Source organism: Cyclopterus lumpus, chromosome 15, assembly GCF_009769545.1.
Source record: "Cyclopterus lumpus isolate fCycLum1 chromosome 15, fCycLum1.pri, whole genome shotgun sequence".
In the NCBI taxonomy this organism is placed as follows: Eukaryota; Metazoa; Chordata; class Actinopteri; order Perciformes; family Cyclopteridae; genus Cyclopterus; species Cyclopterus lumpus.
In genome coordinates this window covers 5705791-5722607 of record NC_046980.1, presented here as the reverse complement: position 1 = coordinate 5722607, position 16817 = coordinate 5705791, and the positions used below count along the sequence as shown (strand labels likewise).

Genomic DNA, 16817 nt, shown 5'->3' with positions numbered 1-16817 from the left:
ATCGTGTTCCTCAATACTGATTATTATCGTTTATAAACTTTAAGCAGGAATGTTATTTTATTTATTGACATTTTAGATAACCAATATGAAATATTAATGGATTTTTATCGTGACTGTGCTGTTGTAAACATTACCGTCGCTGCTCTAGAAATAAAATGTCTTGATTTAAAAAAGAAAGATGGGTATGTTGTCGCTTGCAAACTATTCAAAATGTCACTGTTCCTTTAAACACGGGAACTTTATCCCAAAATACTTCAACACGGCAGCTCTTACACTCAAACAGATTGTTATGCACCTTCCCATTAATTTCCAAATCAAGAGCTCCGTCACAGTTCAAGGCTCCCTAATGGGATCTAAAAAAAAAAAAAACCTGGGCACAGTCTAAGCTTAGACTAGTGGAAATATGTTACTTGACCACTTTTTGGGAGTTCCTCAATTTGGACAAACATGATAAAACCCTGTTCATGAACACCGGTTCAAGTTGCATCAACTGGCATGAATAATTCACAAAAAGTATGAAAAAAGTATAAATCTCTTTATTTTTACAAGCAACTTGACGTTGAGACGTACACCACTAAAAACAAGAGATACTCATAACACACAATCCTAACATTTAGAAAAAGAAAAAAAGAGGTTAAAAATAGTTAGGACAGTAATAACATGTTTAAGAAGAATACATTAAAAGGTTTTTAGTTCTGGGAGCGGAGTGGTAGTCTGGATTTCTGTGGCGTCGAGGCTTCGTTTTCTAGCACTTTCTGCCTGGCGAGGACCTTCATCTCCTTCTTAGCACCCTTCTTTTGCTGGAGAAGAGAAATGGCCGGAATACCAAATTATTGTTAGCGATACACGGTAAAAAGTATTCTTTCAGACATTCGTCAACCTTTGATCAAGAGTGTTTGCCTTTCTCTGAATCACCTTGAAGAAGGGAAGGCGTTTGCTCTCGTTGAAGACGAGGTTCTCGTCGATGAAGGACGGCTCCGTGCCCAAGCTTTCATTACAAGTGCTCAGCTCGTCCTCCAGAGAGTCCTAGACGGGAGGAAAAAGGTGCATTTAACATGAAAAAACATCAAACTATTAAGTATTAAATGAGGTTACGTGAACCTGATTATTGGAGGAACCCTCCTACATTCAACAATGTGAAGGCCGTCATCCAATTAAAAAGACAAACGAACGGACGGACGCAGGAGAAAAAGAAAAAAAACGTACGTGATCAACCTGGCTGTTGCTGTTTCTGTCCTCTTCCTCATCCTCTTCCTCTTTATCATCCTCATTTATGGCAGCCTGCAGCTCCTCCTGCTGCCTCCTCAGGCTCTCCAGCAGCTCGCCGCGGCTCTGCAACCTCTCCAGCCGCTTCGGATACACAAAGTCCCGCCGCTGAGGGGTCGCACCTGAAGGCAACAGCAGAACCAGTTGATACGCTGGGACCGGTTAAATGACTCCACAACACAAGACCTGGGATGTTCTCTCCAAAAAGGACACATTTTGGGTTGAATAAAATGTTCTTTTGAAAAAGACACTTATTTCTTTCTTTTTTTCTACTTAAAACTCAAATAATTTACCGGTGGGAACGTCCTGCTGCAGCTCTTTCTGCAGGAAGCCGTGGACCAGCTGTTGGTTCGACTCCACGTGGTCCCGGAGCTCGGCCTGCTGTTGGTCAAGGACCGACCGGTCCAGGGAGGTCTGCTTCTGCACGGCCATCAGAGCCCGCTTCACCTCCTCCTGCCGACCGGACAGCTCCTCCTCGATTGCCCGGAGCTGTTCGGCGCAGCGCGTCTCGGCGCTCTGGAGGAAAGATGAAGGATTATGGGAACAGGTTTCGTCTCCAAGGTGAAGCGTTTAGTGCGATGCAGTGAACCTTTAGACCCACAGGTACAGTATTACCTGCAGAATTTAACTTCAGGTAGGTGTTTAACAACAGGATGTTTTGTGGAAGATACAAACTCATCTTTTAAAAATATGAAAAGAGTATTCCTTTGTGAAACAAACTAAAAATACACCACCATGCAGCGGCCAGAGGTCTTTTTTCTTTTCTTTTTACCTGACGGAGGGTCTGAGCTTCAGTGGATATCTTCCCCATCAGAGACAGGTGTTCCTGGGCTTGAGTCTCCACATGCTCCGTGGCTCTGGAGCTCCGCTGGAGATCTCGTTGGACCAGGCCTGCGGTCACAAATCCACAGCGTCAGCAACAATGCACACTGAATGAACTGTGTTTGAGGGTTCAGACGACAACTGAAGAAATGACGTACCGGACACGGAGCTGTGGAGGTGTGAGCAGCAGCCCGTCATCTCCTCCAGCGCCTGCCGGCTTTCGTCGGCGTTCAGACGCAAAGAGGAGGCGAGCGAGGAGGAGGTGGAGGAGAGCGCGTCAGCTTGGGCCGAGGCCTGACGCTCCACTGAACTGCAACCGCTGCACACGGGGAAAGAAATGGATACAGACACAATTTTAGAGGCCGATAACTTACCTTTAAATTTGTATGTTTGTCCGTCCGTGACTGACCTGCTGATGTTCTCCTGGAGCACCTGTAGAGGTTTCTGCAGCGCTTTGGTGGCAGAGCGCAGATCCGTGTAGTCCTTCTGGCCCTCCAGGGACAGCAGGCTGAGCTGGTCCTGCAGGAACTGCATGGTCTGCTTCATACTCTACCAGCAGGAAGAACATACATAATGTTAGTTTTGTTTTACATTTACGTTTTACATTGTCAGAGACAGAATTGTCATCTTACCGCCTGGTGTCTGTCCTGCGCCCGTCTGATCCCGTCCTCCAGCTTGTCGTGTTCGGCCTGCAGCGAGCTCAGGCTCTGCACGGCCTCCTCCCGCAGCCCGGCCAGCTCCCGAACCAAGCCGCTGAAGAACACGCCCACCTCCTTCATCGCCTCCACCTGAGAAGGGGGACAATGAGAATGAGGAGGAGGTTTTAGCACAAAAAGAAACAAGTCAACATGTTCATAAAGAACTCAAAGCACAGTGGTTTACTATGAACAGAACATACATTTCAAGTGATTACATTTGGATATAAAAAGTAGACAGAAAACGACCTCACCTTGTCGGCCAGAGCTCGCTGCGTCTCCACGGTGGCTTTCAGAGTGTCGTTGAGCTCCTTCACAGCCGACAGCCCCATCAGAGTCCGAACCACCAGCACCTCCTCCATGTCCTTTTGATGCTCGTCCTACACAAACATACATATATATATCTCATTTAAAGACAGCAGTCAAATAGGATTAATGTGCCGCACAATGATCCGAGTGCTGTTTAAAAAAGGTCTGCTTTTGCAAATCCGTAAACGCGACACATTTCAGAAACGCCTCATCTCGTCTATTCGCCCTCACCAGCAGCTGCAGCAGGCTCTCCTTGTCCTGCAGACACAGCGACTCCTGTTGCTGCACTCGGTCCTGACAGCGAGTCACGCCCTCGGCCACCAGCTGCCCGACTCCACCCACGAAGGACTCCACGGTGGTCAGCGCTCCCTTCAGGGCCGCCTCGTTCATCACGAGCACACCGTCTGTACAGAGAAGCAGAGATGGACAGAATTAGGGTATGTTTGAGTATTCCCTCCTTTAAGACACTAAATGTGTAGAAACGCGTTGATATTCTTGAGCACATTCCTGCTCGGCAAGAGAATGAAGCATTTAGCTTTTAATGACCCTCAATAGTTCCTCTAGCGGACAACTCTGCATGTTCCCCTGCAGCTCTCTGGTCTCACCGATGTCCTGCGAGTAGCCGCTCAGCATGTCGTGGTGTGCGGCTCCTTGCTGCCGAACGCAGCGCTGCATGTTGCCGAGCGCGCCCTCCATCCGCTGAGAGAAGCTCTGCTGGATCTCACTGTTGTGCTGCTCCACCTGCAAGTTCAATCCAGTGTGTTCGTTAGATGAAAACCAAGGTTCAGTCCAGTTGCTGCTCTGTCAACTAAAGATCATATTTGTGTCCTTTATATTCATTTAGTTTAAGAAACTTTGTTTGGTCAGATAAATGCATGTCCATACAGGTCTACAAACATATTACAAATCCTATAAAGCATTACCTAAATGTTTTTCCAATTGTAAAAACATGCAGATTTTCTGAGTTTAAAATAATTTAAAATTCAATATCTTTGAGTTTTGGAACTTGCGACGGGCTTTTTAAAAATAAAATGCAGTTTTTGTATGAAAGGTCACTTAAATCGTGGAAATAACCAACAGATTAATTATTAATGAAACTAATACTTTGTTTCACCTCTTAACTTAAATGTCAGACTTTGTCTTAATTATTCACTATTATTATCAACACACGCTTACACATTCAGTGCGTCAAATACACATTAGGTACACTAGTAAGTTGGGTTAAAAGTAGAGGACTTTTGTCAAGCCAATATTTGGATTTGACAAAAGTGGGAAATGCATTGTTCCGTTTGAAAAGTGTGACCTTTTCCTTCCGGTCCAGCTTGTCGTGGAGACCCGACACGTCGCCGGTGCTGGCATCCGCAGTGCTGAGCAGCTGAAGGGCACAAAACACACAGATAGGTAATGAATAATATAGCCGGGACCATGCTGCTGAGAAACCCTCACTATTAATAATAATAATAATAATAATATAATGTGATGAATGTATTCAGATCGATTGGTACCGACTAAAAAAAAAGCACAAACTAAAATATTTTCTGGAAAAAAGGAAGTTTGGTCAAAAGCAGGAAGTTACACATAATCTTGATTTACAAGATGGAAAGAAAATGGAGAAAAAGAGAAGGAAGTGGGCATAAAAAAAAAAAAAAAAGAGAAGCTAAAACAAACGACAGTGTAAAAATATCAGCGCCCTCTCAAAACGCAGCGTCATGCAAATGGAAGCGTGTCGCGCGTCAGTAAAACCCATCTGTACCCGTCCTGCCGTGTCGTAGAGAGTTTCCTGGACGGCGGTGAGCTCCGAGCACACAAACTCCTCCCGACTCAGCTTTTCTTTAGTATTCTGCAGGTCTCTGCTCGTCTCCTCCAACCTGAAACCAACACGGAGACATCCACTCTTTAAAAAAGTGGAACGCGTCACTGTGCTTTAAACACCCGCAAGCCTCATTTCAAAATGTCTCCGGGGCTTGAGGCAAAAAATCCCGATGGCCTCACCTCTGCTGCTTCTCATCCAGGTCGACGGTGCACTGCTGCAGTCGGGTGTTGCTGTCCGCGAACAGCTCCGTCACCTGCGGGGAGGACAACGTGTGAGCGGCGGCCGGCGCAGGTAGAAACCTTCTCGTGACGGAAAGTAGTGTGTGCATTTTGCCATTCATGTTGCATCATACAGAGAACGTGTGGAGGAAGTACCGCCATCCTTTACTTCACTAAAAGTATCACGCTGTGAAAAATACTCTGTTGCAAAGTAAAAGTCCTACAACGAAATGTTAGGAGTAAAAGTATGTCAAGTATAATGAGATAAATGTAATTAAAGTATCCGTGATTGTTAGTTGAGCTGGAGCTCATTTCCATTCTGGATTAATTTGCGGATTATCTTCTACATTAAAATCAATTCATTGTTTTGTTTGTAAAAATAGTGAGAAATTATGTCACAATTACCCAGTGTCATCTATATTATGTTACATTTTATTTTAATAAAGTAATTGATTCCGACTAATTTTCTGTCAATCACCTTATTGTTTCAGCTCTTGTATAGATTGTTAGGTACAGTAGTTTAATTAAAAAACAATCATTTATAATAAACTTCACGTGGTTTGGGTGATAACTAAAGTTATCAGATTAATGTAGTGAAATTTAAAAAAAGTACATTATACGCCTCCAAAATAAAAGTGCAAAGTAACGTAGAAATTAAATTTGAAAATACTCACGTAAAAAAGTACCTCAAATGAATGAACCGCGTTACATTCCACCACAGTAAATGTGCTACTCAATAATAAAAACAAGTCCCATCTTGAAGTTCGTCCGAGGCTCACGTACCTTCCTGACCTCCTCCTCCATGGCGGCGATCCGGTCGGTGAACTCTCCCGTGTGCGCCTCATGGGAGGTGATCTGCCCCATAATGCTCCTGAAACGCAGAAAAGACCGTCGGTCCATATCGCAGACGGCAGAACAATCTCTACACCGTTATTCAATTTAGTGTTCTGAATGAACGTACTGCCATATTTACTGTGTGTTTGTTGAAAGAGACAAAAAGCCAAGCTCTCGATTACATTGCTGCAGTAGCAGAAAGACAAATATGACTACCTGACAGCGTTTAATAGAATAAAAAAAAGAATATAAAAAAAGAAATCTTTAAAAAAAAAATTTTTAAAAAACATTCTGAATCTTGTCTACAAAGAAATCTTTTGGACCGCGTTATTATTTCTTAGGTTTAATGAATCCTCAGAAAATAGACACGTCTGACATTTAAAAAAAAGATCATAAAACCAGATTAAAAAAAGAGAAGTAATTATCAATTAGTTTAACTATCTAATCAAATCGATCTGTAGTTGCAGCTTTTTAATCTCAAGATCTGAATTTCAGACAAACTGATTTTAGTCCTCTCCCCTAAAATGTAAACAAACAACACATTATTCTGGTGATGCAGCAGCCTTAAAACAGGTGACCAGTAACACAGATGTTCCCGGTGCTTTCGTGCGACCTACTCGTAGTTCTCTGCAGACAGATAAACTCCGTTCTTGTCTCGAGTGGCGACCAAGTCGCGCTTCAGCCGCTCGATCTCCTCCGTGTATTCCTGAGAGGACAGAGAGAGTCAGTATCTTCTTTAAAGACTGTGACATAAGGTTACTTGCGAGCCATCGAACTCATCTCCACCTTGATGAGGGTCCTCTTGGTGAGCTTCTGGTTGACCTCGGGTTTGTTCATGATGTTCTTGGCTCTGCTGGCGTACTCCAGCGTGCTCAGAGTCTCCTGCGCAGACCGAAAGAACATCAGCGCGAGCATGCAAAGTGTTCCCGAGCTCGGAAATGAGAGTTCAAACTGTCGGAAGCGCATATTCACAGACGGGAGGCGAGAGAACGAACCTCCATGTTGCTGGAGGACGGCGACACGGTGGCGATGATGGAGGTTTTTGTCCGGCCTCCCAGAGAGTCCTGCAGGATTCTGGTCAGCTTAGACTCTCTGTTAGAAGAGCGCACGTTATTCATCCCGCCAGTAATTTGAGACGCACTCGTAACTCATCCAGAATGATGCGTCACGACAAACAAGAAACTGAAGTACAGAGACGCTAAAAGAGATCCGAGGGAATTTAGAAACGGTGTCTCCTGTAAACATTTGTTTTCCCACCAGAGGGCGCCGATAAATTCATAATTACAGTAAAATTACCGGCGTACGACACTCGAGCTAGTATTTTGCCCACCCTATTTATGTCATACGGGTAGGTTTAATAGCAGAAACACAAAGAAGTGTGATTTTAGGTTCAGATCTATAGAATAAAAAGCGAAAGAAACAATAAAAGTGCAAAATATATATATTAAAAATACCATAAAATTGTGCAGAAGTAAGAGATATTTTACTTCTGCACAATTTTATGTCCAAGTGTTTTTTGAAATGTATTATAATTTCCTTTCTTTTTGTACTTTTTGTTTCAGCATTGTTGGAGGCAGACTTTTAAAGACGGCTTCACTTTAATTGTTGAGCAGATGACAATAAATATAAAACTTTAACCAGTACAATTTACGGTTTTATGGAGGATTACGTGCGGGAATATTTCTTTGCAGGGAGCGAGACATTAGCATTTCCCCTCAAAGAGTTCACACCGAGGGCCTGAAAAAAAAAAGGATGCACCGTCATATTTTTTTAATTTAATTTTCGCGACTGATCCGCAACTCTACCTGTACGGGACGTGGGGCCTTTTCTCCACCAGAGCGGTGATCACTCGGCCGAGCGTCAGCAGCGACTGGTTGATGTTTCCTGCCTCGCGGGCTCGCTTGTCCACCGCACCGGAACGCCCGATGTTCTCACTGCCGGCGAGATCCACCTGGAGGGGGAGGAGACGGGAAGGTTGGGTGCTGCAATTCTTTTACTTTTGTAAATGGAAAACAAGGGAGACTTTTCTCAGGAACTGAGCCGTCTTTAAAAATCAGAAGTAATAATTGCTTCTGGTTTAAAGTCTTCCCGTTGAAAACCTCTCCTATTGAACATGGAGGATTATTACCAGATTGAGTTTGCCGATCTTCACCAGCTCCTCTCCATCCATAGTGATCTCCTTCATGTGAATGGTGACGGAGAACACAGAGTGGGAGCGACTACGCAGAGACACAACAACAACAACAACAACAGGGGAAACGGTTAACAAACCAGGTCAATATTGTTTGCAGCTGGTTGTACAAATCTCATCTGGAAGTGTGGAATACGGTTTACTCTCAGCGAGTACCTGGAGTAGGCATTCATGAGCGTGGAGGCCGTCCTCCTCTTGGCCGATCCCCTCTCCAGGATCTGATAAACTTCATCTTTGTTGTGAACCGTGATCTCCTCCAGGCCCTTCACCACCACGCCGCGCTGCAACACACAACACACCCGTCACAACAGAGAAGGCGGAGAAATGTCAACCAAATGCATCAATTAGCATCAACGTCCCCATTAATCCTGCATTGTAATTGATTAGTATGAGCCATCAAAAACCCTTAATGTGCTCTTTTAAAAAGGAATAGCTCAACATTGAGGAAAAAGCCATGTAAAGCACATTCCCATTTCCCAAAGTGTTGCACCAGGACTGCGAGACCGGGCTCAACAGCAGCATCATAAACAGCAGATGTTCGCCGAAAAGCCACCTTGTTGCGAGGGTCGTCGAAGAGCTGCAGCCGCTCGGTGACGTCGTCGCTGGGGCTGAGCAGGTCGAACAGCTCCTCGTTGTAGATCTCCAGCAGAGAGACTTTAACGGAGAACTCGGTGCCGTTCTCAGAAAGCTTCTCAAAGATCTGGTGCAGTGTTCGGGGGATGATGCCGGCCAGAGGGTCCTAAAAAAAAAATCAAACAAAGAGTGAATCAGCTCATGTTCTGCTCTTTTAGGAGCGCCGTTACCCTCTGATATGATGACGCAATATCGAATGGAGGCAGCAGCGAATCGTGGCTCTTTCCTTACCTCCTCCCAGGTGAACTCCCCGTTCGGACTCCTCTCTCCCTCCATGGTGAACGTCTTTCCTGTGCCAGTCTGACCGTAGCTGAACAACAAATCAACAAGTTTTTATTTTAATAAATAAACAGAAGTTCAAAGCATTATTTAAGAACTATTCAGAACACAGGTGACAGAAATTAAGATTTTACTGAAGCATTAAAACTCACGCAAAAACTGTACAGTTGTATCCCATGATGACCTCATCCAGAATGGGATAAACAACGCTCTTGTACACGTCAATCTGCTTGGCAGCTGGACCAAATACCTGTTGGAAAAAAATATTATATAAAAAATGTTTTGTTTTTTTTAAACTCCAGTGGATCAATATTATTCAGTGTGACAGCGGGTCTACTGGTTTATGTCAGTAACTATTAGAGATGGAAATCAAGTTTCTATATTTACCCAAATGTTAATTAAACATGCATCTGACACACTGAAATTACAGCTGTAGTAGATACTACATCCGACACAACAGATCTAAACGCTGACAGTCCTGGTTCAGAAATATTGAAGTTAACAAGCTTAAATTATTGCTACGATATGAATGAGACTCCTGAAACTGATCCACTAGAGAGAGAAGACGTATCACTCTGTTGGAGTGGCTGGGACGACAAACACTCGCAAATTATTATTGGCAAAATACAGAAAGGCTTGGAGGAAGCACAAATCAAATTTTCCAATTTCCGGTTTTCCTAACAAAACAAAGTTGAGTCCAGTGAATTAATTAAAACATGCCCCCCCCCCCCCCCGATACTGATCATTACGGTCGGGCCCGGGCGTCTTTAGGATTCCCCTCGGTCTTTACACACTTCCTGACTGTATCCAAAGTGTCCGCCCCCACTCACCATGTCAAACGTGTAGGTCTTTCGTGCCGCCTTGTCGTTCATCCCCCCCGTCTTCACGATCACCTCCTTCCTGTTCGGATCGCAGTCCATGACCCCGTAGGACGACTTGCGCTCCATCGTGTTGAAAGGCCTGAAAACACGATGCAGCAGAGACGGATGTGACTTCTCCGAATATCATCATAGCTGTGATTGGGGTTCAGTGCCTTTGGCTGGTCGACAGATTAACGATCAAACCACAGCTACAGATGCAGGTTATGTATACAGGCCGGGACAAATAAGCAACACAGAATAAACATAACAAAACAAAACCTGTTAATTATGGGAGGCTTTAATAAATGTAGATTGGATGGTGTTCTGCACTCGTTCAAGCAATATGTGAACGTCAGTGTGAGAAGTGCCGTTTATTTTTTTTAAAAAGGGGAAAATAAATCACCATCTCAATATTTGATCAAACTAATCATGCGGCCAAACAATAAACCCGGTACCTCCTACTGCCACGCCTCCATCAACAGGGAGCCAGCTGAGATGGTGAAGAGATTCAAGTATTTTTGAAGCACCCTCGACAATAAACTCTGCTTTGATCAACACGCTACAGGAGATCCACAAACGCTGCCCGAAGGCCCTCTAAGTCACACGGTCTGCTCCTCGTGTACAGGAGAATCATAGAGCACACAATCCTCAACTGTTCCACTATCACCACGTTCAACGTCACCTCCATCACACACAGAGCCCTCCCATAACACGGGAGCCCAGATCTGTGATGTGTAAAAAGAAGAAGTGTATAGTCAAGCTTCGTGTCCACAGCCAATCACAGCTCTCAAAAGACTGCAGCAAGAAAACTGAATGGACTCCTGTTTTTGTGACTGAATTAAAATGTCATTTCATTTAAAAATCATGAATTATTCTTGTGCAGGCTGTGGAAACAAATGTTCCTCTAATGGAGGACAATAAATTATCCATTTATCTGTTGATAGAAATGTAAGACATGATGGAAATTGATTGAAGATGTGGGAGCCACACCATTAACATCAGTCTGGCTGTTCAACCTTTTACCATTTTATAGTGGTTAAACATCTGAATGATCACATCATTAAAAACAAGTTGGGATTAATTCCTGAAATAATAGAATATTGAAACCATCCTTTAAGTCTCAAGTATCATCATCATCACACTTCAGGGACAGAGTTGTTTCTAATAAAAGACAAACCCTGTCTCTCATAAACACAAAAACAGCTGTAATGTAAATATTCCCAGAATCTCTAACAATCTGCACAAATACATATTTTAGATGCTGATACTTTTGTACTTTTAACTTGGGTCAAGATTTTAAATGCAGGACTTAAGCCAAACGCCTGGATAGCTCTTCCTCTGGGGTGTCTTTCCGTACCTGCATCTGACAACGACCTGGATGTTTCTCCCCTTCTCGTCCCGTTTCAACCCGCTCAGGTTATGTGAAGCCATGGCCGCAGAGAGATGAGTCTGAAAGTACAGTCACAGAAATAAAACAACAACCCTGTGGGGGGGGGGGGGGGGGGATAATAACAAGAAGAGACCAAAATAACGGCTGGTTGGTGGTCACCATTTTAAGTATTAACGCTAGCTAGCTAATGAGACAAGCCCAAGCTAGCAAGTGAACATTAGCACGTTAGCTAGCTTCAATTTAAACTGGCATTACTCCAAAGTAACGTTGGCTCACCGAGTGACGTCGTAGGCGTATCGTTCCGCGCTCCCTTTACGTATAGTCCGCTTATTGTTTCCACCACTAAAATTATTTATAAAATACGTAAATGAAGCGTTTTCTACCTCCTCCGACAACGCAGTATCTGTCCCACAGACGACCTCTCTGGCGCTCTAAAAGCTCCGACAGGCAACTTTTCAAACGGTACTTTTAAATTTAGCTGAACCAATAGAAGGAGAGTAACGGCCAAACAAACGCCGCCATTGGCCAAGAGGACACACGTGACGGCTTCAGCGCGGAGCATCACGGGAAGTTGGAATAAATTCCACAATATCTCCACGAGGTGGCGACATTATAAAGAGTGGTGGGAGAGGTATTCAGATCCTTTACTGAAGTAGGCTTACTGACCACTATACAGCATATGATAATACCACAGTGTTGAAATACAAAACAATTACAGTAATATATATATATATATATATATATATATATATACTGTAGATCTATAATTACTGTATATCTCAAATTATTACTCATGCATGAATGTACCAATCTTTGAACTATTAACTAATGACTAATTTCATTATTGATTATTCTGCTGATTATTTTCCTCCATTAATCGATTGATTGTTTGTTCGTAAAAATTGAATTGTGAATATAGTGAGAACTGAGCTCAAAGTAACCCCTTGATAAATGTTAGTTTTGTCCAACCAACAGTCCAAACCTCAACATTATCATTAATACGCAACAATTATATTGGCATTGTAACAAAGAAAAGTAACAACCCTTCACATTTGTGAAGCTGGAACCATGAAATGTTTTTATACCGCTGTTGTCCTACTTATTATTATTATTATTAGCATTTTATGTATTGTTATTATTATTGTTATAATTATTATATTATTAATAGTATTAGTCTTGGGATACCAAACTCGGTGAGAGCTTGACTTGTGAACTGTTGGTTGGTTTAATTTATAACAAAACATCTTGTTTCATAAACTCTTTATGTGTTTTCATGCAAAAATCGTAATTTGTAAAGTAAAGCTGTGAGACGAATGTATTGGAGGAGAAGTAGAAAGTAGCATAACAATAATAAGTAAAGTAGGCCTATAAATAAATGTTACTTTCACAACTGATTATCAAAGCTAATGTTGTTAGCATTTAGAGAATAAGGTCCATGAGAGAAGCGTGTTAGATAATAGCAGAAAAATGTGTGTTGAAGCAGACATTTGTCTTTTTGTCAACTGCACACACACACACACACACACACACAGACACACACACACACACACACACACACACACACACAAGCGCACATTAAAAAAGGTAAATTATAAAAAAAGATCAATTAGCTTGTTACGACATAGAACCAATGAAAGAAAGTACTAAAGTACTAATGCTTATTCAAACTGGTATTTTTGCAAATATTCACACACCATACACACACACGATCGTATACAAACCTACACACACACACACACACACACACAATCATGTTTCTGAATATAATAATGGTATAAACATCTTTAACATTTACATTAAATGCAAGAAATAACTAAACAGATATAAAACTGCATACATTTTTAAACTTTTTTCTACATTTGATATTCATAAAGACACAGAAACACACAAAACACACAATTGTTCAAATAATAAACACATAAAGAGACATTTCACGAACTCTCGAAACCAACACTTGTTTCAATCCCTTCCAAAACAACCAATTTAAAGAAATAATCCAAACATTATATATTCATATTATTAATCTGTTTCAGGTTCATGAAGTGATCATTGGCGAGCAGCAATCCATCTGCCGAGGACCGTCCGCCCACTCAGGCCCCCGAGGAGGACGAGGGGGTTGCCCTTTTTGCTCTGGCAACCCCTAACACACACACACACACACACACGCACACACACGCACACACACGCACACACATTTATGCATGTAGGGATTCAAAGACCCGCATGTAATGAAATCCCCCCAAAATGGCTCTTTTTGTTGTTGTTTAATATCACAAAAATAACGTTTTCCTCTCGTTTGAGTCGTAAAAGTTGGCGTATCAATAATAACAAAGTGGAAAACGGACTTCAATAACTGCACGAAGAGCTGAAAACATCCGACCTGAGACTGTAACCTTCCAAACACACATGTCACTGTTTTCCATTCTTTCAATGACCTGGCGTTGGATGCTCTTCTTCTTCTTCTTCTTCTTCTGCAGAAGACATAGCTGCACCCGTCTCTGAAAATGTTGTTTAGATTTGTTCAGTGTTTTGCTGAAGTGACAGTAAATAGTTGTGCTGGTTAAGCTGCATGTACAAGACAAGCCGTGCAGATGAACCCACAACATCTACTTGTTCAGACACAACATGCACGTTCCTCAAACCGAGAAACACAAATATTTAGGATAGTACAACACAAACCAATCACACACAGCCCACAGTGTGCTACTGGGAGGCAGTGGACTGGGAGGCTGCAAACATTGTGAACTGTCACGGAAGGAAAAAAAAGAGGTGTTTATTTTTGGCTATAAATGCTCCAACTGATTGAGTGTCCTTTGGAATATACTTTTTAAAACGGAGGAGCTGTAAGTACATTTCCTCGAGTACAAATTCAACGTGTCTGTACTTTACTTGAGTATTTAAACCTCTGAAGCGACTTTATACCTCCACTATGAGCTATTGCAGTCATTTTGAACATACACATTAAAGCAGCAGAAACATCATAATTATGTGATGGATATAAAAAAACACCCACGGGGGGATATTTTACTGCACAATGAAGTACTTCATCTTTCAGATAATACTTTCATACTTTTACTTTGGTTTTGAATGCAGGATTTGTACCTGTCGTGGAGTAAATGACCTATAAATGCTTCATCCACCACTGCTTCTACCTTAGTATTTAGAGTGTTTGTACACATCATCATCATCATCTTCTTCTTCTTCTTCATCAGCTCTTCGAACACCTCCGGCCTCCACTCACTTCAAGTCGAAGAAACATCTCTCTGTTACAATCTGCCGTCCACTTCATTACCATAACAATTTTAACTAAGAGGGTGGAAGCAAAGTGAGGTGGGAACAAACGTATTGTTTTCTCTCCCCCCCCCCCCCCCCACCTCTGTCTTTTTGTCATCGGCAGCCCACTCAGACCCCGGGTGATGATGACCCTTTCCGGGGGCGAGCCAGAAATCCAGAGCGGGTAACCTCGCGGGCTCCATTCATCTCAAAGGAAGCGTTCCCTCTCCATCGTCCTCGCTCTCTTTCCTCTTTTCTCTTTTCTCCACCCCGTCCCTCCATCTCTCTGGAGTTGCGAGGAGAGGAGGCCCCCGCCACTGGACGGAGGACAAGGAGGATCTCTCCTCGCCGCAGGTTTTTAAAAAATGTTTTAAAAGTGAGTTGTGCTCTTTTTTTCTCTTCTTTCTTCTTCTTTTTTTTCGTCACAATAGCTGATGGCAGAACCAAATCGTTTGACTTGGAACCTTCTCGTGTGTGTGTGAAGAGTCGCTTCTTCGTGACATGAATGCGTCACTTTACATCACTTCACCATCTGCTTGTGTCTGTTTGTGTTTGCATCATTTCGTAGGAGAGGATTTATGTGTTTGTGTGCGATGAAGATAAAGAAAAGGAAAGATCTAAATGCATAATGGATAGGTAATGCAAATATTTAGTGGTAGTCAATGTTATTTGTAAAAGCTTTTCTCCCCTGGTGGTAAGCTTTATTAAATATGTTGCTTCTGTGCAGCTACAGTGGGGTTTTCTGATTCAACAGAGTCAACAGAAAGGCCTAAACTTTGGGTTCCTTTCATAATTTTGCCTTTTAATTTCAAATTGTAGACATTTCATGTAAAATGATTAGTCGATTCATTGATGAGTTGGTCCTCAGGAACATTCTGCTGTTATTTTGATGGTTGAATCATTTCAGTACTTTTTCCGAACAAACAAACATCCACTTCCAGCTTCTTAAATGTTTTAGTATTTTTCACGTGGGAGTAAACTGGGATTTTCTACTTTCTAGTAATATACTTAGATTTTGTATTGAGATCTTCTGGTTGAATTTGATATCCGAGCTTCTTCTTGTGAGAGCAGCCATGTCAAACATTTGGCTGGTAAAAGGCAACTTTGATTGAAAATTTGAAGGAGAAAAAAAAAAAAACCCAAAAGAAACGGTAGTTTTTTGTTCCTGCTTTTCACGTTGATATTGTTTTTGCCATCGTCGCCTTTTGTTTTCATGCCTTATTTGACGAATAAGCGCATCATTCTCTCTCAGCTTTGTTTTCATTTTGTGCCTCCGAAAAAAAAAAAACAACGAGGTAAAATAGGTAACGTGTTTAATCCGAAGTTTGATGGACGAAATCCAACGAGTCAGGTTTAAATGATCTGGCTCAACAAAGCAGGACTTATTTCATCTGTGTTTCTTTGGGCTTCACGAGCAGCAACAAAAAAAAAAAGATGATTTTTTTTTTTAAACCATCAGAAAGATAATTACCCTCGTTTTGATATCAATCGACGGAGTAACCGTTCTGGGTCCCAGAGATTGCGCCGAGGCCGTTCACGTTTTATTGACGGGCCTGTCTATTATGCGACACTCAGCAGTCAATACATTACAATACGCGCATGAATATGCAACGCTTCTATTGACGGCTCGGTTGGAGGGTTCATCGCCAGAAGCTCTACAAACCCTGAATCATGCGTCCATCAAGAACCGGAACGCTTTGGATGTAGTTTCATAAAAAGATTATCAGGTACTTTCACGCCATTTATCAAATATTTACTTGGAGTATTGCATAATCTGACTATTGACTTTAATGGATGTCCTTCCAAAATGAGTCAGAGAACGGGGATTTCTCTTTCGGGGGAAGGATTTGATGTACTTTGTGCATCCAAATTGCTTTTTGCTTCTATATAGGTCGATGAAAGGCCAAAAAAGGATGAAATATTGATCCATTTGGAGGAACCGGGTTGATGCATGCAGCGAAGAAGAAGTGATCAAATTCGTATTTGTAGGATCGCTTTTTCAAACATCTACAACTCACATTTCTGGCCCCTTGAAATAATAAATGAACAAATGAAAAGGTTCAAATAAAAAGGCGACAAAAATGATTCGAAGGCCAAAGGAAAAGATTTGATAACTCTCCGACACGTTTAAGTGGGCTTCATGTTACAAAACTATAGTCTTGTATCGCGTCTGAAGGCGTGCATTATTAAAACGTGCATTTTGCTGCAGTTAGATTTACACAAATTATGAAAAC

The 16817-nt window shown here is 42.2% G+C and overlaps 1 protein-coding gene across 2 annotated transcripts; it reads right to left on the bottom strand.

Annotated features, from left to right (window-relative positions):
- Positions 1-514: 514 nt before the first annotated feature.
- Positions 515-11786, bottom strand: kif11 (kinesin family member 11). 2 transcript variants are annotated; one of them, XM_034551289.1, is made up of 27 exons: positions 11587-11786; positions 11278-11369; positions 9891-10020; positions 9213-9310; positions 9013-9091; positions 8702-8887; positions 8305-8429; positions 8086-8176; positions 7763-7908; positions 6953-7049; positions 6744-6839; positions 6575-6663; positions 5907-5994; positions 5085-5158; positions 4846-4960; positions 4396-4467; positions 3698-3833; positions 3324-3496; positions 3038-3163; positions 2721-2876; positions 2498-2637; positions 2247-2407; positions 2039-2157; positions 1560-1782; positions 1207-1388; positions 916-1026; positions 515-800 (listed from the first exon to the last, which is right to left on the bottom strand). In XM_034551289.1, the coding sequence occupies exons 2-27, from the start codon at positions 11349-11351 to the stop codon at positions 690-692; spliced, it is 3198 nt and encodes a 1065-aa protein (XP_034407180.1). In that variant the 5' UTR covers positions 11352-11369; positions 11587-11786; the 3' UTR covers positions 515-689. The 2 variants fall into 2 exon arrangements, with proteins under 2 accessions (XP_034407180.1, XP_034407182.1); XM_034551291.1 differs by having other exon boundaries at positions 522-800; positions 11694-11774.
- Between the last annotated feature and the right edge of the window lie 5031 nt (positions 11787-16817).